General features: G+C 36.0%; 3 protein-coding genes across 5 annotated transcripts in view; 2 read left to right on the top strand and 1 right to left on the bottom strand.

The window, feature by feature from the left end:
• Window positions 1-12,922, bottom strand: part of LOC102601421 (uncharacterized) — a 48,219-nt gene extending 35,297 nt beyond the window's left edge. For all 3 annotated transcript variants that reach the window (XM_006338186.2, XM_015306390.1, XM_006338187.2), the window contains exons 1-7: window positions 12,461-12,922; window positions 12,153-12,246; window positions 9,157-11,366; window positions 8,437-8,551; window positions 6,111-6,923; window positions 5,702-5,960; window positions 1,334-1,842 (exon numbers count right to left, since the gene is read on the bottom strand). In XM_006338186.2, coding sequence (XP_006338248.1) covers window positions 1,334-1,842; window positions 5,702-5,960; window positions 6,111-6,923; window positions 8,437-8,551; window positions 9,157-11,366; window positions 12,153-12,246; window positions 12,461-12,741 — 4,281 coding nt within the window. In that variant the 5' untranslated portion in view covers window positions 12,742-12,922. The remainder of the gene's footprint in view (window positions 1-1,333; window positions 1,843-5,701; window positions 5,961-6,110; window positions 6,924-8,436; window positions 8,552-9,156; window positions 11,367-12,152; window positions 12,247-12,460) is intronic.
• A 2,013-nt stretch (window positions 12,923-14,935) lies between these two features.
• LOC102596478 (myosin heavy chain kinase B-like) lies at window positions 14,936-16,789 on the top strand. The gene has a single exon (XM_006338696.2). It carries the CDS (start codon window positions 15,195-15,197, stop codon window positions 16,599-16,601), a length of 1,407 nt encoding a protein of 468 aa, XP_006338758.2. The 5' UTR covers window positions 14,936-15,194; the 3' UTR covers window positions 16,602-16,789.
• A 3,944-nt stretch (window positions 16,790-20,733) lies between these two features.
• The window catches only part of LOC102601078 (extra-large guanine nucleotide-binding protein 1), a 7,833-nt gene continuing 4,395 nt past the window's right edge, over window positions 20,734-24,171 (top strand). Inside the window, exons 1-4 of the mRNA XM_006338185.2 lie at window positions 20,734-22,696; window positions 22,804-22,941; window positions 23,028-23,132; window positions 23,427-23,612. Coding sequence (XP_006338247.1) covers window positions 21,380-22,696; window positions 22,804-22,941; window positions 23,028-23,132; window positions 23,427-23,612 — 1,746 coding nt within the window. The 5' untranslated portion in view covers window positions 20,734-21,379. The remainder of the gene's footprint in view (window positions 22,697-22,803; window positions 22,942-23,027; window positions 23,133-23,426; window positions 23,613-24,171) is intronic.

Below are 24,171 nucleotides of genomic sequence, written 5' to 3'. Positions count from 1 at the left end.
GTGTAATAAAGAAGTTGAATTGGTTGGTGACCTTTACATAGCAAAGGGTCCTTTACGGTGAAATCATGTTACTGGAGCTTGAACTTTAGACAGACAATGACAACAAAATGGATATGGAAACTGGTTTGGAAGGTTAAAATACCTCATAAAGTTTCATGCTTCATTTGGTTGGTGACCAGGAGAGCCTTCTTAACCCACAAAGTACTACAAAGAAGAGGTATCCAGATTTGCTCAAGGTGTCTTATGTGTGAGCAAGAGGCAGAGATAAACAGTCATTTTTTCATGCATTGCAAAACAGCTATAAATCTGTGGAACATGTTCTTCTGTATACTTGGGATAAGCTGGGTAATGCCACGGACCTCATTTGATATGCTGCAAAGTTGGGAAGGAGTGGGGAGAAGAGGATCACAAGAAGATTGGTGGAGAAGCATTCCAGCATGTGTCTGGTGGACTCTATAGAAAGAAAGAAATGAAAGATGCCACGATGGAAAAGCTAGCAGTCTCCAAAAGATCAAGATGAAGAGTATAAGTTTTTTTGTATTTTCGGTGTAAACAAGATATAGTGAGGGAGATAGATAGCTTAGTTGATTTCATAGGACAATTGTAAAGTTTCTATCTAGACTTTGGTCTTGATGATACCCTCTAGGGTTGTAAATCCCACCCCATCAGCTTTTACCTGATGGGCCTTTTGGTGTGAATATACCGTTACCATTATAAAAAAAAAAGTGTAATAAAGAAGCTGAAAATTCTGGCCATCTTTTCCACATTATAAAGTAGCCTCCGATTTTTGGAGCTTGTTTATGTGCATTTCTGGCCTCAAATGGGTCACTCCTCAATCAGTTAGGGAAGCATACATGTTCTGATGCTAGTGGAGAGTTGATAAATCCATCAAGAATAGCTGGAGAATGATACCTGCTTGCATTTTTTGGAGTATTTGGATAAAAAGTAATAGGAGGTGTTTTGATGGGGTCTCAACTTCCATAGGCTCTTTAAAGGCTAAATGTATCGCTAGTTTATTAGCTGGTCCACTTTGTACTCAGTTTGTGGATTTTTTAGCTCTTTAACTCTGGCATAGTCAGTTCTCCTATATTAGCCGAATATTTTTTTTGTAAGCTTCAACGACATATCTTGTAACTACTGCATCTTCTTGATGCTTTTTTTAAAATGAAATCACTTGCTTCATCAAAAAAAAAAGTTATCTGGAAAGATATACTATAGAAGATACTATTTACAGAAAGTGGAGAAAATAAAAATAACTAAACGATGGAAATACGTCTGCCTAGTGAGTATACTTTTACCCTACTCAAAAAGAAAATATGATTCATCTCCTCACCTGTATTTCACGCAGCGTGAGGGTCATGTCACAACCATCTATAGAACCACTGCCAATCCAAAAGTCATTTGACTGCAAAGGAGTGCTCCCACTGCTTTTTAAAGGCTGCTCAACCACCAGAATAGCATTTAAGTCTTTTAAAACATAGTTCTGAGGAGTGGCAAGTGAAATTTGAGAACTTGTACCGCCCCAAGGTTTTCTTGAACCATCTGCATGATATTGATTTCCCAGTTCTGGGGGGCTTGAGCTACTTGCTTCATCCATGATAGAATTAACTTCACTCAAGTGATCGGGAGAAACTAAACTATCATCATGTACAATGATGGAAGATTGATCATTAGATTCCAAGGAAGAATAGAAAGGGGTACTCAGTTCTTGGCTTTGCTGTTCAGTAGATATATGGAGTAACTGAGATAGAACTGACAAATTCGTTATGCGAAATGAGAATTTCCTTGGTAGTTCAAGCTCAAGGTTACCGTTACCTTCAAGCTGAAGCTTTTGAAGTTCACCTGCAAGGCAGAAAATTCATTATTTAAAAATGTTCTTTGTTTAGAACAAACTATTTATTTCGACATAAAAATATTAGCCAGAATCAGCACTTAAGCCCTGAATTTAGATGCACAAACATGCTAAGCATTTTATCTTGCTTAGGCAGCTTCAAATCAGAAACCAATGGGCTAAGGCTTGTGTCTAATCATCCATAGGATCCATCTTGAAGATACAGTGCTAAACAATAATCAAAGTTTTTTCCAATTTTTTTTGACAAAGATAACAGTTTTGTGTATTAATCTTTAGCACTAAAGGCTGGGATTCCAAATTTACATCATGGAGCTACATACAGTTGCGTGTACTTAAAACAAAACTAAACTAGATCCTACTTCATCTTACAAAGGACCTAGGATATCTCTAACCGCTATAGGATCATCTACATACTCCGAACTGCACCAATAGCAAAAAGTGATTATGCAGTTCATTTTAATCCTGTGTAAAGGACTACTGATACTCTCAAAGCATCTCATATTTCTCTCCTTCCATATGGTCCACCAAATCACTGCTGGGATAATCCTGGTTTGTACTGCCACTGCCTTCATTGTTCCAGCTTTCTATAGCCTGACTTGCCCTTTGTGGCATGGTCCAGTTTGTGCCCCTGAAGCTGGTAAATAAGTGCCACAGTTGTCTAACCAACTTGCAATGAAGAAACAGATAGTTGATTGTCTCTGCCTGTAGCTCACAAAAAAAACATCTAGGACACATATGTATTCCCCTCTTCATTAGATTCTCCTGTGTTAGTACCGCCTCTTTAACTACCAACCAAGTAAAGACTGTCACCTTATATGGAATTTTGACTTTCCAGATAAGCTTCCAAGGCAAAAATCTGAGTTGAGTCCCCATTTGATTCAGGTTCTTGTAGGCAGAGCTAACTGTGAAGATACCTTTGCTGTGATGAATCCACGTAAGAGTGTCTTCTCCCTCTTTCAATCCTCCAAAATGGTCCAGGGTGCCATAAAATTCAGCTAGTCTATCCACCTCCCAGTCTTGTATCATCCTTCTGTATGTTAAGTTCCATCCATGGATGGACCAAACTTCTTGCACAGTGGCCTCATGTTGCTGATTCAACAAGTAGATGTCTGGAAAGAGCTGTTTGAGGCTGCCATTTCCTAACCAATTATCGTCCCAAAATAAAATCTTTCTTCCATTGTTTATATTGAATCTAGTTCTTTGAAAGAAACAATGCCACAAATTTCTGATTGATCTCCATAGGCTAATACCATAGGCAGAAGTCACTTCCTTAGTTTTCCAGTGATCTATCTTCTCATACTTGGCCTGAATCACTCTAACCCAAAGAGCCTGCTCCTCTTTAGGAAATCTCCACAACCACTTCATCATAAGGCTTTTGTTCTGTTTCTTCAGGTTTCTAATGCCTAACCCACCTTGTTTTTTTGAAAGAATTACAGTCTTCCATTTGACCAAATGAAATCCTTTGTATTCTTTCTCTCCATTCCACAAAAAATTCCTCCTTAATGCATCAATTCTTTCCTCCACCTTAGGGGGGAGAGGAAAAACTGACATCAAATATGTTGGCAAATCATCTAAGACTGAGTTGATCAGGGTCAATCTTCCACCTCTAGACAAATACTGTGCTTTCCATCTAGATAGTCTTCTTTCACATCTCTCCAGCACCCCATTCCAGATTTCATTGGATTTGCTTTTGGCTCCCAAAGGCATCCCCAAATATACTGTTGGTAGTTTACCTATTTCTCCTCCCAAGATCTCTGTCAGATGTTGCATTCTGTTCACCTCATTAATTGGAAAAATAAGACTTTTTCTCCAGTTGATACAGAGACCTGAAGTTGCTTCAAAAAGAATGAGTATCACTCTCAGGATCTTAAGTTGGCTTTCTTCTGCATCACAGAAGATGAGAGTGTCATCCGCATATTGGAGATAAGTGACTTCCAATCTTAGATTCCCCTCATTTGCTACATTAAAGCCCCTTATCCACCCTTTAGTGTGAGCAGTCTTTAGCATATTGTTTAGGCCTTCCATCACTATAATGAATAGAAAATGTGAGAGAGGATCACCTTGTCTTAGTCCTTTGTCTGATGGAAAGAAACCTTCAGGAGATCCCTTTATCAGTATTGAGAATTTAACAGTGCTTATACAAAACTTTATCCATCTGATCCATTTCAATCCAAAGCCCATTCTCTGCATGATTTCGAGTAGGAAGTTCCAATTGACATGATCATATGCTTTCTCTATGTCCAGTTTGCACATGACTCCTGGGGACTTTTCCTTCACTCTCGAATCTAGACACTCATTGGCAATTAAGATTGCATCAGTTATTGCCTTCCTCTTAGGAAAGCCATTTGTTGAGTATCTACTAGCTTGTGCATCACTTTCTTCAATCTTTCTGTGAGAATCTTTGCAATCAACTTGTATACACTTCCAATTAAACTGATTGGTCTAAAATCTCTCAATTCCTTTGCACCACTCTTTTTTGGGATGAGAGCTATATATGTTGCATTAAAGCTCTTTTCAAAAAACTCCTGGGAGTGAAAGTTCTGCATAGTAGACATCAAATCCTCCTTCACTATCTCCCAGCAATTACCAAAAAAACCCATTGTGTATCCATCTGGACCTGGTGCTTTGTCTTCAACACAAGCTTTAAGTCCAAGAAGGACCTCCTCTTCTTCAAAAGGCTTTTGTAGTTCTTGTTGCTCCTCAAAGCTGATGGAAGGACACTGGTTCATGTTAAAGGATGGTCTCCAGTTCTCACTTTCCTTGTACAACTTCCTATAAAAAGAAATAATTTCTGGTTTTGATATCTATAGGATCCACCAGTTCTTGATCTTCTACCACCAGTTTATCAATATGGTTGAATCTCTTATGAGCATTTGCCATTCTCTGAAAGAACTTTGTATTTTTGTCCCCTTGTTTTATCCACAGAGTTCTAGATCTCTGTCTCCATGCTATCTCTTCCTTCTTTGCGTACTCTTCAAACTCCTTTACCACACTTGCTTTTTGAAGAGTCTCTCCTTCAGTTAAAGGCCTGGACTGTTGAATTTTGTCAAACTCATGAACTCTGTTTAGCATTTCCTTCTTTCTTTTTTCCAGGTTCCCATAAGTGCTTACACTCCAGTCTTTCAGTTTAGTCTTCATAGCTTTCAGCTAGGAAGCTAGGATGAAATCAGGCCTCCCTTTGAATTCAAAAGATGTCCACCAATCTTTAATTCTTTCTTGTCCATATAATTTTTTTTTTCTTTTTGATGACAAGAGAAACCCGCAGCCGCTACCCTTTTGGGTGCGCATTTAAATTAATTACTCTTTCATTACATATTTATTGTTTTATTTGTGTGCCTTTCTCTTGAATGTTGTCAGTTGCACTAGAAATTCTCAATTAAACAAGACTGTGCAAGCTAGAATTGACCTAAGATGAAACCAATTATGAAAAACACTCCATGGACAACAAAAAGTCCAATCGTCATTGCACAATAGCTAATCAGCATGGGTACGACCCGTGCTTTACTTGTGCTTTGCATTTAAAGTCCCAACAGGCCTCAGTACCTTTTTTGCTTTTTGACTTTGATAACACTGTATGTTATTCAAGATTAAAATTCCAATACGGCAACCAAACTCAAGTTGGAAATTGCTGATCTTAGAGCAATATAATCATTATCGCTTTTTAAATACTCCTTATAATGTTATATGTATCAAAATAACTCCTCAATCTTGGGTGCACTCAAATGCAAGGGGGCAGTAATTCTAAAAATAAGACAAGAATAAAAAATATGTGTATATCTTCAGGAGAAAACTACCTCAGAGTCCTGCTATTTATTGATGATAAGTAAAGACAAAAGAAAAAGATGATACCAGATTGATCTCCATCCACCAATGCCAGAGAAACCCGTGAAAGATTCACGGCAAATGCTTCCACCTGGTCCCAGTTAACTAGTTTATGTTGCTCCAACTGTTGGTAGGAAGAGCTCCTGCGTAGACTAGTATCCTCATCATTCTGAACAACTAGATGTTCTGTCACAGCTGGCCAAAGGCCTCCCAACTGATTAAAGTAGAAGGCGTAGCATTCTACCATTTTCACCAAAGCAGCTATATCAACAATGATCGAACCCCCCTGTCAAATTGGTGTTCGTTTAAACCTTATAAATCATAAGCTCTTCCCAAACTATGAATAAACAACTTATGTCCAAATTAGGATCTAGCAAAATGGATACAGAAGTTAATGAATAGGCAGGCAATAATCTGAAGCTGCAAGAACAGAAACCTGGGACCGACAGGAGATTGTCTGAAATTGTCCACCAACAGAAAGAGATGCTTCAAGTGTATTAAGTTCATTCCCTTGGAGGAGTAGTAAGCTCTTTACTGCGCATCTGACCAGATAAACTTCAGCTAAAGAAATGCTTATAGATAACCAATCAAAAGAAGGATTTACATCGTTTATTAACGACGGTGAATGATTCAAGGACATTGAAGCATCATGTCTGGAGTCGGAACCATTCACTACATTTCTCTGACTGGCCTGAAGAATATTGTTCCCTAAGGCTCTCAAACATAAACTAATTTCACAATGAGACAATGAAGCTTGATATAAGGAATTGTGAGACCAAACAGGCAACTGTGGTTCAACTTGGTCAGAAGTATCCAAAATCTCATCCGGATATTGGGATATACCAGATTCAAACTCAGAAAAACTAATGAGAATGTCCGCTTTTTCCTCTTCAAAAGAGAGCCTGATAAATGAATGTGCAACAGATATGTTAATTCCATAACCATGGATTGGTTGCACTGTCGACTTCTTGTCAGCTATAGTATTAGCATCTGACATGCTATTTTGCGCATTATATCCTTTCCTAGAGTCGTAAAGGATCATTTTCACTGAGCTAATTTCACATGTCGTACTAACATTGAATGTAGTATCAGTAAGAACTGAAGCTACTTGTGTGATTCTATTTTTGAGTGCTCTTTCACTTTCAGAATCAGTAGACTCTCGCCTTAATAAGTCTTCACAACTTTGGCTAAGGCCTAAACTTGATGTACTGAAAACTTGAACAACTGTACACAGTAGACCAGATATTACCTGCCATAAAATAAAATGCGAAGTCAAACATCTGTATAAACTCCTAGCAACTTTTTACAGGGGGATAGCTTATACAATTCTAGCGAGCAGCTGGGCACTGACAGTCACTTGTTACAGACTTACACAATCTGCAAGATGGGACAAGTCAACCTGTCAATGGGAAGTATCATAAACTCTGATAGCAGTACTGTGAACAGCGGTTGCATTGTTATAAAAACAGGGAATGAAAGACCCGTTTGAGGAAATCGTGAGGCAATCCAGGTAAGCACGCAACTGAGACAGCAGCTTAAAGAAGGAAATATCGACACTTCATATTTGGAGTGCTATCACTGGAAAGACCAAGGGAGCAAAGAACAATAGGGTTTCTTGGAATGTGAAAGTGCATCATTGGAAGAGGAAACTGGTGTATCTAGAGTGGTTATCTCACAAAAGGTGTGGGCGAGGAGAATATGCAGCTATTCGGATGCATGGGAAGCTACTTTGAGGAACAGGACATGATATGAATATGCCCAAAAGGACTATGAAGCAATGATAAGACTGGACTATGTTATAAAATGACAAACAACGATAGTGGTCTAGTCAATACTATTGAAATGTGTGATCATCTCATCTAAAAGTTTAAGCTGTTAGAAAGAGCACACTTTTAAATTATATTCACAACATGCCCCCTCATGTGCAGGGCTGGTTTTTTTTCCATGAGCGAAGCACATAAAAATTGTTTTTGATAGGGGTGGCGGTGAGATTCGATCTCAGGACCTCTGCCTGCTCTGCTGTCATAAACAAGGTCTGAAGCACCAACGTAGATCGTCTGGAATAAAAACTGATTCTGGTTATGGTAAGGAGGCTATTTGTCAAGCCTCTGTTGTTGGCACTTAGCAAGGCCTAAAAAATGAGCCCCGAGTTCTCACTTGTTCACAATTGGGAAAGTGCACTGTTATGGTAGCAAAATTCGGGAAACAGAACAGCTAGCAGGGCCTAAAATGAGCCTTCAGCCCTCGCTTGTTCACATCTAGAAGAATGAAATTGTGATGGTAGAAAAATTTGCAAAAAAAAAAAAAAAAGACTAGATCCATGAAGCACCATTCATTTATGACTGCATCCCTTGTCAATGTGTTGGTCCTTCCAAGTTACAACAACTAGGTAGACCTCAATTTCAGGCTGCAGTGCCAGTTTTTCTAGGCTTGGCTTCCTGGAACCCTTCATGCAGAAGTCAGAAACATAAAGACCACAATGGCAGCCCTGGAAACTACCTCATAAAAGTGGAGACAGTACAGAAGGACGAAAAATAGAATTCCAAGTTGGGATTGTATGACCAAGGTCAGTTAAAAGATATACCGCAACCACAATCCTAAAGGATGCCAAAGTAGCACGAGAAAAAAATAAAGATTAAAGTACACAGTACAATGACGTCATAGTGTCAACTACCCAGCAGGTAATTAAAAAAATTAGTCATATCCTCAAGGAGAAAACCACCAAACAATGCAAGTACAAGGCACCAAGAGAAGAGAATCACCTTTAGCAAAACTGCAAATTCATCCAGAAATACCCGAGTCGTCAGTCCACAACCCATGGCATGCAATACTATAGAGAAAAAAATATCTATTGATCCCAATGAATGCAGATCCTTCCTGAAAAAACATAGTTGAAGTATATTAACTTTAGCTCTAGTCCATATAATTTAAGATAAATCCAGGAAATGCTTCTCTGACGAAGGAGGAAACAGAGGGAAATTTCTCTTTGAGACAGTCATCAGTGTTATGCTGAAGCTTAGAAAGGTAAGACAAGTAACAGATTGGAATTTTAACAGAAAAGTACGGTTTTTACAAGTTCGAAACAAAAATGGACTCCAAGTCACAAGAATACAACAGTAGTAGTAGACGACAAAAAAGAAAATTTAACTTCCCTTGTTGCATGTTTTCTGATGGATGTTTTGTTATCTTACAATGACCAGGGTGAAAATTGGAGTTTAAACTGATAGGGAACAACTGCAATTGCCTAGATCAACAACCCAATTTGTTTCTTCGGCATACATCAAAGTGTCATACCTCAGAGTTTTCTCAAGACAACAATGGATATTTCAATTAGGATGAGCAAAGCTATTGAAAAACTATTCATGAACATAATTACAATGTGATCTTTTTAAACCGAAGATACTTAATTATTTGCAGACTCAAGCATAACATGCACATACTTGAAAGCAACAACAAAAGAAAAAGCATGAGAATGGAGATACCTTAAAGATAACAGTCGGATAGTTAAGGGATTTAACACGACAATTTGGCAACTCTGATTATCCCCTGTGTCGAGGGAAACATTCAGACCTTTAAGTTTCAAGTAGGCTGAAAGTGAAGTGCACGCTTGACTGCTATTAACACCATCTGATTTAGCAATATCAATATTCTGAAGGTCCTTCAACGATTTTGCATCAACAACTGCAGTATCTCCACTTGAGGAAGTTAAATCAGACTCCAAACTTGGTGAGACGCTCAGTTCAATGTCATCAGCATCAAAAGAAAGGTTTACTTCATCATTCCCAAGCTTATTATACAGATCTGCATTCTCACCATGAAAATCCTCCTTCCTCAATAACAGCTTGATTTGAGGACCAGTAATGTGTATTGCTATTTGCATATGTTTCTCAGGAAGCAGCCTAGGCACCATAACCTTAATTTCAGCACAAACTGATTTGTATTTGTTATTCCAATCTGCAACTGGTGGATCCTCAACTAATCTAGAATCACCCTGTAAGACAGTGGTCCCCATGCGGCTTGTAGCCCAAGATATTACACTAACCTGTCTGCAAATAACTGTAACTGACACTATTACAATATACTCCAGAACCAAATTCAACCTCCCCATTACCATACAACAAGTAGTGTATCCAGCAGTAAGGTTCTTGAGACTTTTATCAGTCAAAAAACCCTTAATCTCACAGAGAATAAAAGGATTCTCCATGTTCTGGATCTCATTTTCTACAAACCCTGACGAAAATGTTCTCCAATTCATGCATGCTCGCTCAACAAAAGAGTTTGGTGTATGTACAAAATCTCCACCAGTACCATGAGGAGGATTAGCCCCACCACTTTCAGTGAAGTGGAGAACATGGTAAGGCTCCCCCCATAAAGTAGGTTGCAGATTGTGAATATTTTTTCTCGGACGTCCTTTGAAATTATTATTGAACTTATTGGCCTTATCTTCCATGAGAGAAGAAACAACTTTCAAGGATCCACAAGCAAAGGAGAAGTACTGTTCAGAAACATCTTTAGAGTACCTTAAGCAGAAGAAATCAACAGAGAGGCAGAATGTGAGTAAACCAGGGTATGAATGCCCAACATCTAATACCAGCTTCCGACTAAAAGATGGTGAAACTTCATTATCTGGTGAAATTGAAATTGAAAAGTCTCCGACATATAGGCAAATGTGAACTCCTAGGATGTGATCTTCATTTATAATTCCAAGCTTGTGACAGATATCTTGGTTCCTGACCAACGTTTTCTTCAAGGGGAGAAGGCATTTAACAGAATGGAGAACACTGCAAATGACCATCCAAAAAAGGGAAAGTGATTGGCAGATTTTCCAACAAAGCATGCTCAACTTAGATCCGTGACCACCACCCTTTGACTGTTGACCAGATGACGCTGCTCTATAACGGATTATTCTCCGTGCCTGCACAATGGCCTCAACAGGTAGTTCCTTCTCAATTTGAGAAATCACCTCCAACTGTTGCTTAAGAGTTCTTGAATATGCTTCATTCTGAACAGCATCATTCGTGAATTTCTTTATCGCATCATGCACCGGATATCCAACCAATATAAGCATTTTTTTGTAAGCATTTACATAACGCAACCATAAGCACATAGTGCTAGCAATTTTATGGAATGCAAACTTTGGAGATGAATTCAGAGAAGTAGTATTTGTTGCTGCTATTTCCCATAATTGCTTACCAGTTCTGCTACGGTTGGATTCTTTCGACCACAATGCAAAAAGTAAAAGTATGATGGAAATATCTGCTGGAGATAAAGAAAAATTCAATGCGACAGCATAAAAGTTTAATTCTCTGAACTGAAGATGTTTTATTTTCGCAGAAGCTAGCAACTTAGTTGAATCAGTTGAAAGAAAAATGCAACTAATGTGATTTCCTCTCCTCAAGCTGATCTCTACTTTTTGAACATCGAGATCAAAAGAGTTCTCTCCATAGGGCAGAAAAATTGAATTAACCAGTCCAGTTAGAAGACAGCCCTTAATGTGTTTACATTGTACCCCAAGTTCCTTCATCTCAAATGACAGCGACGATAAATCACTTGATAAAGGAGACTGCACAAGGAAATGAACATCATGAACTTGCAACCGACACTGTTGTAATATCCAATCGAATAAATGAGTGGTCCAACTTCCTGCAGTAATTTCTGAAATCCTCCTAATGGTATTGTGCAAAGCACTACCCTGGAATATATCAACATCAAAAAAGCTAAACTTCAGAAGTTCACAGATCTGACAAGTGAAATTTTTTTATTAAGATAGTATTATAGTCACAAAACAAGAGCATCAAGAAGGTTATGGGAGTATCAAAATACCACCGGACTTATCTCCTCTGTGTTTGTACATGAGGAGTCTGTCAAGTTCAGAAACAATTCTGATCTTTACAACTATCATCTTACGCTGGAATCTTAAATGTTGGAGACACTTATACTTCACAAAGTTAATATTCTGTTTTCCCCTCAAAATGTCTATGGTATATCTCTGAACATAGAGTCCAGAATAGTCCAGAATATACATGAAAAACTGAATTTTTTAATCAAGACATGAAGGAATTGTCTTCCAATTTTGTGTTTACTCCTACTTCAACCTCTGTCTCTTCTACTGGTCATTCCTTGTTTCAAGCAGCAACAAATCATCTACTGCTATCCCATATATTTCTAATTCAGATATACTTGCAATGAAAAAGAATGTGCCCAAGTGAATCTGCAGATTCCTCATAAAAGTAACATCTACTGCACAGATTAAATATTTTTAAGTAGATTGTGCTGCGACAATCATGTTTGACACAATCCTGTCCACAATCTACTCTAATTGGTTCTTTAGTTCTTCATGGCCATTGACCATTTCCACAATATCTTCTCTCAGCATTGAATGCTAATATGAATTAACACAAATTTTCCATCATTATTGTCAATCCAATGTATAAAATCTTTTTTCCCAACCAAAATAATCAAACAAGTAGTCAAGTACCTCTGGATCAAGCTCCGCTAGAATCTTTTCCCGCTCCTCAATGGACGAGTCTCTGGGTTTTGGCCTCCGTCTAACACCATCCTCCTCCTCTTCTCTAGGCAGTAGGAAAAAGGAAAATTACTAACAAGAATACAAGTGGCATGAACCCCTAAAAAGGCAGTTGATGCTGAATTTCACTGCACCCCACTATTTAACAATGGGTGTAAACTTAATAAGAATATATACGTTCTAAATAATTTAAACTACTACTCTATATCAAAAATACCAGTGTCTTTGAAAAAACCCGCCAAAACGGTTAGTGAACTTACCCGACTGATAAAACTATACTAAGGCCATGGATTTGGAAATCAAATGCAGGAGCTGACCAGTTGGACACACGAAGGGTCAACCGTTGGACAGTGACTTCTTTGAAACACAAGCGAGTAGGATCATCTAACAAGGCGTTGAGTGCAGAGGTGTTGAAGGTAAGGTTCTCCAAGTTTGCGTGAGAATGAAGAAACCCTAGCTGAACATTCAATTCAACTTCGTCTCTTAACCATGGCTGTAACAGAGACACGAGTCTCCGTTGAATCAAATCGTTCAAGAACATTATCCGATTGATTTATTCAAGTTAATACAGTTCAAGAAAACGCAGTTCACCATTGACAAAATAGAAATCGGGCTTCAATTTGATCTTTCTTGACAGTGATATCAATTAGGCAATGAGAAAAAATTAAACGATTTATTTTCTTGTTTTGTGACGGTTGAGAAGAGAAAGATAAGACGCGAAATTTTGGATACGTTTGTTTATCCGGGGGGCTGGGCGACCCGATAAATATAAACTCGGAGTGAAGTTTAACCCATACGATACGGTGTCGTTTTATTTGTAAAGTGCCTTAATTTCTCTTAACTGATTATTACTATATTCCTTTCGTGGGATGAGTTACAGAAGTACTACTTGTCCATTTTTGCTTACTTTAGTGCCTTTTTATAATCGAGTGATATGATTAGTTGTTAGTTTTTTTCATTTACACAATATATGTGAATCATATTTTCAATATTTAATTCATTTGTTTTATTGCCTTTTCTTGATCCCATAATGTCATGAAAAAAAAAGTGCTACAGGAAACAAATGCTTTCAACATATCTTCATATTTGCTTTGCTTCATGATGAAACCAAAGTACTTATTCATCTTAGATTTGTATGGGTGTTTGATTAAGACATTTTGAACAAAAAAATAACTGTGTAAAATAACTTAAAAATTGGTGCTCATGTATATGTGGATAGCTTAATCGCACTAGCTAGGTATTTATATTAAATATATGACATGTGTTTTTACATACACTGATCAGGGGCGGATTAACGTAATTAGAGGCCTAAAGCAAAATTTCAATTTGAGACCTAAAATCTAAACAAACTTCATATGTATTTATAATTTATTTTTCTAACTTTTAGATATAAATTACTATTACTTTTCTTTTATAAATGATTTCTTCAAACACCTTTTTTATTATTATTAATTTTAGAAAAGATTGTATCAATTCAACGTTGAAATGTTAACATAATTCTATGTGTAATAAGTTGATAAACTTTAAAGGGAAAATTGTCTGATATACCCTTCAACTTTGTCATTTAGAGCTGATATACCCCTCGTTATGAAAGTGGCTCATATATACCCATATTGTTATACAAATGGCTCACTATACCATTTTCCTCTAAAGGAAGTGAAAAAAATAATTTTAATTAATTTTTTGAAAAAAATATAATCCATATGGGGTATATTTGATCCTCCTCACACGTTTTTTTTTTTAACTTTTTCTGTTTCAACTACTAATTTAAATTTATTATTTTGATGGTCAAATTTATTTGTGTTTCACTAATTTTCTTGTAAAACTTATTATCATAGATGCCCCATTTTTATTTTTTATTTTTACAAATACAAAACTAAATTACAATACAACAACAAAAAAAAAGTTTTAAATTATTTTTTTACACTAGATAATGAAATAATAATAAATAAATAAATCGAATAATGATAATCAAAGAAGTAAAAAAATAATTTTTCTATGAAAACAATTAAAATATACATTGAGCTTTGTTAGAAGGATCATATATATACCCCTACATGAATTTTTCTAAAAATTAAAGTCAAAAAAATAAATTAAAAACTATTTTTTTCACTTCCGTTAGATGAAGGGTATATGTGAGCTCCTTTTGTAACGGTAAGGGTATATGTGAGCTATTTGTATAATGATAAAGGGTATATATGAGTCACTTTTACAACAATGAATATATCAGCTCTAAATGACAAAATTGAGGGGTATATCAAGCTCATTTCCCAACGTTAAATAAAGATGAGAGTTGGAACCATATAGTTTGATTCAAGAAGTGAATTATATTTTTGACAAAATATTACTCTACCTTATCAAAGATTTGAAGAAAGAGAGTGCAAAAAGATTATATATATATAACGGTCCCTGCCTATGAGTCTATCACTAATATATAATTAATTGATACACCTCCCCACCTTAATTTATGTCTTAACCATGATAAAGTATGGTTTGGTGTAAATAATGTGTATGTATGTTAAGTTTTCTGTAAGTATTTTTTTGAAATAATATTCTATTTTTTTTTATATATAATCCAAAGGCTATTGATTGCAAATATGACTACAACGTAGCAGGAGATATGGTTGAAGATTCACTTGACAGGTCAATATATAATTAATTACTACTAGAACAGATTATTATTATTATTGGTTAGGATATGTCAGCATATATAGGAGTATCGTTTAATTGTGCCTCAAAAATACGTGAAAGCTAGTCCTTTTCAGTTTTCCCGTCCAAAAATCTTGTACCTAAGTTCTTCATGGCCTCATTTTCTCTTTCCTATTGATATGTATGTTCATTCCTCTTAAACATCCTACGTACCCTTTTCACATATGTAGTCCCTGTTTTTCTTACAACCCAATTTTCCTGAATCTTTATATATATTCCCTCATGATGTCATTTGATTTGTAATCAGCAATTTTTTACTTCTTTCATGAGGATAGATATAGCACAATGAGGAATTCAAGAAAAAGCAAAATGGCAACAGAAGAGAATAGCCATCCCAAACAAGCGTTTGGGAACGTGCTACAATCTGATCGTAATGAAGATGAATATTCTTTTCGAATAAGCCACACATCCGAAACTAGTCATCTTCCTCCTCGATTAAGCTCTGATTATAGCTCTCCTCTCGCAACATCTCCGACAAGGGATTCATCAGCATCTCCATATTTAGATCCCTCTTGGGACCAGAGTCACCAGACATCGCCATTATCAAGATCTCCATGGACATCTCACGTTGAGAATAATAGTACTAATTATTCCTATACAGGGCTCATGGGGTCCCTTGTTCGCGAAGAAGGACATATATATTCTTTGGCAGCGTCAGGGGATTTGTTATACACGGGATCCGACAGTAAGAATATAAGGGTGTGGAAGAATCACAAAGAATTTTCCGGATTCAAATCAAATAGTGGATTGGTAAAGGCAATTATTTTATCTGGAGAACGAATTTTCACGGGTCATCAAGACGGGAAGATCCGAGTCTGGAAGGTTTCTGGAAAGGATCCAAGCCTTTACAATCGGATTGGAACTTTACCAACTTTAATGGCTTATATAAAAACTTCAATGAAACCAAGCAATTACATCCAAACAAGGCGTAATCGAAATACCGTGTGGATTAAGCATTTTGATGCCATTTCCTGCCTTAGCATGAGCGAGGATCAAAAGCTCTTGTATTCAGCATCTTGGGATAAAACCATAAAGGTTTGGAGAGCATCGGATTCGAAATGCTTGGAATCTATAAAAGCCCACGACGATGCTGTAAATTCCATCGTTGTAGGCTTTAACGGCCTACTTTTTTCAGGCTCTGCTGATGGAACAGTAAAAATATGGAGAAAAGAATCACAGGGGAAAGGAACAAAACACTTCTTTTCACAAACATTATTGAAGCAAGAATGCGCTGTAACAGCCTTAGCTGTTGACCCTTCGTCGAATTACCTATATTGTGGCTCTTCGGATGGGCTAGTCAATTTTTGGCAAGGCGACAAGCTTTTATCTCATGGAGGAGTTTTAAGGGGTCATAAACTTGCAACACTCTGTTTAGCAGCCGCCGGGAATTTAATTTTCAGTGGATCAGCTGATAATAATATTTGCGTGTGGAAAAGGGACGGAGGAGAACATATATGTTTATCAGTGTTGAGCGGACATTCTGGTCCGGTTAAATGCTTGGCTGTTGAAGAGGAACAAGAACAAAAGGGCGGTGATAAACAATTTATTGTTTACAGTGGGAGCCTCGATAAATCAGTTAAGATTTGGAGAATATCGTCGCAGTTGGTACCAAATCAGGCGGAAGTGGGGACGAGTCCACCGCAAAATTTTCCTTCGTCAAATAGCTGCAGAGTTAGCCAAAGGAGAAAATAGCAATGGTGGGAAACTGGAAATCACAATGGAGACTTTTGACAATTGTATAGACGCAGCTAGCTTTGGAAATTGACCAAGTAAGAAGTTATCTATGTTTTGCTAGCTTTGCAGAGAAATTTGTAAATGAAGACTTTATTTGTATTTTCACCTATTGGAGTTCTACACAAATGTCAATGGCGGTTGATGTATTTGAATTTGCTGTTGTTTGCGTATATTGACAACAAAGTAACAACATATGACTTATCTACATTTCTTGTGTAGTATTATGATCATCTTCATTTCTATTCTCATATGTAATTTGGCACTTCGATGTGAAATCTCTTAAATTTGAACAAAGCGAACTATTAGGGTTTCAATTAGATAAATGTTTCCCTCCGGATTAAGCTCCTTCTGGGTGTTTGATTGTCCTGCGTGTATCTAGACCATATAATTGTTATCTCCCATCAGCATGTAAGACATTAGACAAGTTTGTCAAACTAAGTTTATAGGCTCAAGGCCAAAGCCACTAAGGCAAAGTCTTCCTTAGGCCCCAAATTTTGGAGCTCCCTTTTTATTTGTGGTAGGTTGTACCACTAATTTTCTTCAAAAACTTTTAATATCTTAAATGTAAAGAACTTTATAGTCATGTGACTGACTAACTATATCATCAATTTTTTTTAAAATGGTAAATTAATTATGAAAGGATATTTTACATCTCAAAAAAGCTAAAAAAAAAAAAAGAGACTTTAAATAAATACATAAATAAATATGAAAGGGGTAAGAAATAGCTTTGTTTAACAGTCCCTAAACCTAACCTTAGACATATGGTAAAAAAAATAGGTTTTCCACCTTATGAAGCGAATATAAATGAAAATTAAAATATATGCAAAACAAAGAGCTTAATGGGGTGATTATATATTTTATACTATCGGATCACTTAATAAATATCATTTGTAATTAATTCAAAAGTGAAAAATTATTTTCAATATAGTGAGTAAGTAAAAATAAATGATAAGAGAAGTTATAACTTTCTATAGTTGATTTCGACTCTTTAAAACATAATTGATGACCCTAAAAATTGACTTGTGAACAAGTTGCGACATGCTTAGATTGTGGCAACACCATTCTAAACATGGTTCACAATACACTACAAACACTGATTGAAATTTAATTTCCCTTGAAATTAAAGGAAAGAAAATCTAAAATTTCTGGATACTCCTAATTAAAAACTAAACGTGGCAAGTCTAAGCTTTATATTATTATATAATAATAAAATAATACAAAGTTGATAAGTATGAAACAGAAACAAAAGTTTGATTTTCTATGTTGCATAAAGGTCATCCTTAATTCAATGAAATGAGACGAAATTCTTCTTGTATATTTGACTTGCCTAAATGCAAGATATATATTCTCATTTGACTTCACCTTATCTCTAAGGTTAGATCACCAACATCATCTATATAATTTATTAGAGGGGGAAAACTAAAAAAAGAAAAGACTAATGAATGAATCAAATCCTATTTGGTGTCTGAGTGAGACAATTTTTTTGGATAAAACTTCTTTAGAACCACACATATATGTCTCAAAAAATCTAATTAGTGTTGAGCACAAAAATCCTATTTTTTGCAAAATAAACTTCGAATAATATTAGTCCATGTATGCAATTAATTAGTTATGCGTGAATATGATTACATTGTGGCTGAAAATTAAATAAGGGAAAAGGGTCTGATATACCCCTCAACTTTGTCATTTGGAGCTGATATGCCCTCGTTATGAAAGTGACTCATATATATCCTTACTGTTATACAAACGGCTCACATATACCCCTACCGTTACAAAATGAGCTCACATATACCCTTCATTTTAACGGGAGTGAAAAAATTAGTTTTAAATTTATATATTTAACTTTTAATTTTTTTAAAATCATTTAGGGGTATATATGATCCTTCTAGCAAAGTTCAAGGTATATTTTAATCTTTTTATACATAAATTATTTTTTTGACTTCTTTGATTATCATTATTTGAGTTTCTTATTCTTATTTTATTTTTTTCTTTTATTCCTTAATGTAAGAAAAAAAATTAAACAATTTTTTTTGTGGCTATATTATAATTTAAAACTATTTTTCGGCTATATTGTAATTTAGTTTTTGTATTTGGAAAAAAAAATAGGTCATCTATAATAAATTTTACAAGAATATTAGTGAAACATAAATAAATTTGACCATCAAAACAATAAATCTAAATTAGTCATTGCAATAAAATCAAAAATAAAAAAAATATATGTTGAGTAGGATTAAGTATTCCCATATGGGATTATATTTTGTTTAAAAAAATTATTAAAAAATTAAACTAAATTAATTTTTTCACTTCCGTTAGAGAAAATGGTATATGTGAGCCATTTGTATAACATTATAGATATATATGAGTCATTTTCATAACGAAGGGTATATCAGCTCTAAATGACAAAGTTAAGGAATATATCAGACCCTTTTCCCATAAAATGATAAGAAAGTGTGACTTATCTACTTTGTCCAACTCAATCACTAAATGGCTGTAATATGGTTTGGAAGCAAGTTATACAAAGATTATTAAAATAATATCATAATGTATTGATTAGGAATACATAATTAATTATATAATGAGAATATTAATATGATATCATCATAATCTATTGATTAGGAATACATAAATTATAATGTAAAGATTACTTATGCGATATTGATTTGTTGTATAAAAAACTAGCGTATATGATGTATAACTTAAAATATTTGTTCATTTTTTAACAAAAAATAATAGTATATATTATATAAAGGTGATTTTTGTCATTTTAATTTATGTATCATTATTATTATATACTTATTCCACATCTTAATTTGTTTCGCATAGGTTATGATTTGTTTTTTATTCAACTTGTAATACTTCAAACAGTTAATGACACAGAAATAATATTGCATCCATCTCCATAATGAATAACTTTATAATTCGGTCATGACTAAAGAAAATAGTATGTACCCACGTCTTATTCACATTATACATATGGAAGTGTCAACATTTTTTTGTAGTAGCCAGGTTTGTTTCAATCTTTTATTGGAGAATGACTCATTTTGAAATATTAATTATTTTTTCATACACCTATGAGTAGAGGCATAATAAATAAATAAAATGTTCAGTCTTATTTGATGAAGTATCTCGATGCATGATTAAATACATTATTTAATTTTTTTACTTTGCAATTATGTTGAATTTTCATCTTTATTATTTAGATTTAATAATTGAGGATAGAAACTTACTTCTAAACATCAAAAGCAATGTCTAACTAGGTTGCATTTTTCTTTCTTCCTCCCATCCTTTCAAAGAAATTTCCGCATTTGAATCACACATATGTCAAAAGTTTGGCCAAAGGTCATGAATTATGCTCTAAGAGATTGATGCCCTTTTTTTCCATATAAGTGCTCAAACATTCAACAATTCTGATACCTGAAAATTTGCCTAATAATTATGAGGACTCACCTAACAAACTTTATAATTAGTCTAATCGACTACTATTTTGAAGATAAAGAATCATTAGAAACCACATGTGATTTTGATCACTAATCCACCAACCTTATGTATACCCCTTATCCGTATAATTATAGAGTCCAGAACAATAAGAACTACAAACTTGAGTAAAATTTCCAAAAGAACAAATAATTTGAAGCTCAAACCAAAAAGACAATATTTGAATTAAATCGTTAATGGCGTTAAAATCATAGGGATAAGTTTAATTATTTTTTTGAATGTTTTAAAAAGGTAAAATAATTTCAAAACAGACAGTACACAAATAATTTTGAATGTTTAAAAAAGATTTTGTGGAAGGAGGAGTGCATTTTATCGTTGAAAGCAAACATGTTTGATATGTCAATCACGAGGTAGAAGACAAGTGGTCCAATTCCATCAAAAAAATCCAAAACAATGTACTCTTCTTCTCTCTCCCACGCACTACTCAACATCGACCAAACGCAGCCAAATACGCAAACTTTCTTTCAAGTTTCAACAAAGGCAACATCAAACAAAGAGATAAAAAAAAAAGGAGTAAAGTAAAAAGATGCCACTACACAACAGTGTCCACCACTATTGGATACCCCTCCTTTGTTGTCTTTTTCCCCACTTACCCCCTTCCCCTTCCCCTTTCCCCCTACTTTTTCTACTTTCCCAACACATTTTTTTCTCCATCCCAAGCTTTGGAATTTCCCTAATACCATTCCCATTGTCTTCTCCTTCTGTTTCTTTCTTCTTCAAAATTCTTTCTTCTATTCTACTTTTCTTTGCCAGCTTCAGTTTCTTGAACAGCTGGTCTGCCTCGGATTTGGTTGGTTTTGAAATCTTGAAAGGGCATGTAGAGAATACAGAAAGATTGCATTTTTAGTCTTTATCTTCTTACCCATCTCAGTTTCTTGTCTTTTTTTTTCTACTGTTGTATTTTGGGTCTGTAAATAACGAGTAGTGATAGTTGTTGTGGGATTTCACTTTTCCTTGCCAGCTTCAATTTCTGCATACTATTTCTGTGTTAGGTTAGTTTTTGAAATCTTAAAGGGGTCATTTGACTGATTCAGCAAGATGGAGTTTTAGTTCTTACCCATCTCAGTTCTCTCTGCTTCACAACTGTATGATAGTTGTTGAGGGATTTCACTTCAGCGTTCTGCATCGGATTTCTAGGTTTTGTGTACTTTTGGAATCTTCAAAGGGGGCGTGTAGCTGATTCATCACGATTGGATATTATCCATCTAATTGTTGAGGGTGCTCTGATTTTTTCTCTCAAAATGTCGCCGGAACTGGCGACGGTGGTTGATGATGGAGTAGAGTATTGCTTTGCTATGGAGTACGATGGTCCACCTATAACCCACCATCTTCCACGGGCAGTACCCATCAATGTTGATAGGATTCCGGTAGCCACTGTAGTTTCACAGGTGCCATTATCCCATAAGTTAACTTTACCAGTTGTTCAACCTATATCAGCTACAGATATAACCAAGAGATTTTCTAAAGATTTGAAGCGTAGTTCGGAATCAACCGTGTCTCCCACATCTGTTATAGCTTTTCAGAGGGTGGATGAAGACGATTCTGCTAGCAAAGAACTAGCTTTAGGCTCAGAGACTACATTGTCCCCCAGCTCTGTTACTGCACTTGAGGAGAGAGTTCATAGTAATAGGGCGTCTGGTCTTTCAGGTCAGTCCAGTAGTTCTAGCCCATTGGAGAGGTGTAATGGTGATGAGAGTGTAGGTGAATTTTCTGGCTTAATCAATGAATCCACTGACTTGGCATCTACCTCCATTAGTCGTGATCATTCACATGAATTGCTGGGAAGGGTGGGGAGTTCTGGCACTTTCAGATTTTCGAGTAGTTTTGAGAAATCCAGAGACTTGTCAAGGAGTACACACAATATGAGGGCTTCGACTGGTCGTAAAGACAGAAGCTTGGAGTTCAATGATTTAAGCCAGCCAGATTGGGCTTCAAATGAGTCAATTTTGAGTCTTGATTATCCCTCTTCTCGTGTTTCTTCACATAAATATGGGGATAGCTTTAATGAAACTAGTTGTGATGTTAAACGAGCACCTGTTGTGACATTCTGTGATATTGAGTCAGAGGATGAAGATATTAATGAAGATGTTAGTGGTGCTGAGCCCGAGGTCATTCGACCAAAGAAAGAACCTGCAGTTAAGGTGAAGAAAGGGGTGTGTTATCGTTGTTGTAAAGGAAATAGGTTTACTGAAAAGGAGGTATGTATTGTTTGTGATGCCAAATATTGCAGTAATTGTGTGCTTAGAGCAATGGGGTCTATGCCAGAGGGAAGAAAGTGTGTCAGCTGCATCAGTTATCAAATTGATGAATCAAAGCGAGGCAGCTTGGGGAAATGCTCTAGGATGCTCAAGCGGCTGCTTAATGATTTGGAGATTAGGCAGATCATGAAAGCAGAGAAATTGTGTGAAGTAAATCAGTTGCCATCTGAATATGTATGTGTGAATGGAAGACCTCTTTCTCCTGAAGAGCTTGTTATATTGCAGAGCTGCATAAATCCACCAAAGAAGCTGAAACCTGGGAATTATTGGTATGACAAAGTTTCTGGTCTCTGGGGAAAGGTGAGTAGAATTTCATGCTGGACATCATTTATTCTTTTTCCTCATGATATGTTTTGTACATTGAGCATTAATCTGGAAGTTTAATCCAATAGTTGATTATATAACAGGAAGGACAAAAACCTTCACAAATTATCACTCCTCATTTAAATGCTGGAGGTCCCATCAAGCCAAATGCTAGCAATGGAAACACTCAGGTCTACATAAATGGTCGTGAGATCACCAAATCCGAGCTACGCATGTTACAGGTTAATTTTTGATACCTGCAAAACAAGGTCCAGTACTCATTCACTTTTTCTGTTTTAGACCGACTCTGTTGATTATACTTGTACAGTTAGCAGGAGTACAATGTGCCGGCAACCCACATTTTTGGGTGAATGAGGATGGTTCATATCAGGAAGAGGGGCAAAAAAATACCAAAGGATATATATGGGGCAAGGTTAGATTTGTATGCTCGATTTGAGTTTGTTATCCATCTTTCAAATTTTTCCTTTGCTTCTAATTAGTGTAGTCTGCATATAAATGGACCTTGGTATAGTGAGGTTTTGCTTTTTGGGGATCATTGCTCGGAATAAGGATTAAATTTCTCCTGGTTTGCTCCTGTTTAACTTCAATTAGCATATGGAAATGGAAATTGTCCTAATTTATGTTCCATGATTGAGTTCCTTCTCGACTTCACATACTCAAACATACAGCCATTTCTGGTGCTCAGTGAAAGTATTTATCTTTTCAGGCTGGAATGAAGCTGGTTTGTGCTGTACTCTCTCTTCCAGTTCCTTCGAAATCATCTAATACTTGTGGAGAGCAAGTTAATAGTGTGCTTAGTCAAGTGGTACCTGATTATCTAGGACAGAGGGCACTTAACAAGTTACTTTTGATTGGATATAGTGGATCTGGTACTAGCACCATATATAAGCAGGTAACTTTCTACTGTTTTTTTTTTGCTGATAAAGTAATAAAATTAGGGCAAAAAACACATGAGGCATAACCAAAATGATTTTCTCTGGTTAGAACTGACTCCTTGAGCCCTTGCTCTTTGCTGTTTTAGCTAAATATAATTTATATGCTCTCTCTCCACACGTATAACACTCTGATGGCCAGTTTGTTTGCTTTCAATTATCCTGTTTCACAACATCCTATATTAACCTGATTTAAGTTAATATTAGGGAATGTCTGCTCTTTGAAAAAACATTAATTACTCCTCCATCATGCTCTGAGGAAGTGATATAGAGATCCATCCTTCTTTAGTTCAGTAGTAAAGCGGAAAATTTCCGCCCCCAAGGCCTAGCTCAAGTGGCAGAAGGTGGAGGATTTGTGGCTTAGGTCGCAGGTTCAAGCCCCACACCATGCAAAGCGAAGCCCGGTATTTAAGTGGAGAAGGGTAGAGGGGCGGGCCCATTATCCACCGAGTTTAGAAGGCTGTGATTGGTCCAAAGGGCGGGTCACAGATGGATTTCTCGGTTATCAAAAAAAAAAAA

This window comes from Solanum tuberosum, unplaced genomic scaffold (assembly GCF_000226075.1).
Source record: "Solanum tuberosum cultivar DM 1-3 516 R44 unplaced genomic scaffold, SolTub_3.0 scf00004, whole genome shotgun sequence".
NCBI lineage: Eukaryota > Viridiplantae > Streptophyta > Magnoliopsida > Solanales > Solanaceae > Solanum > Solanum tuberosum.
This window is presented reverse-complemented; position numbering and strand designations above follow the sequence as displayed.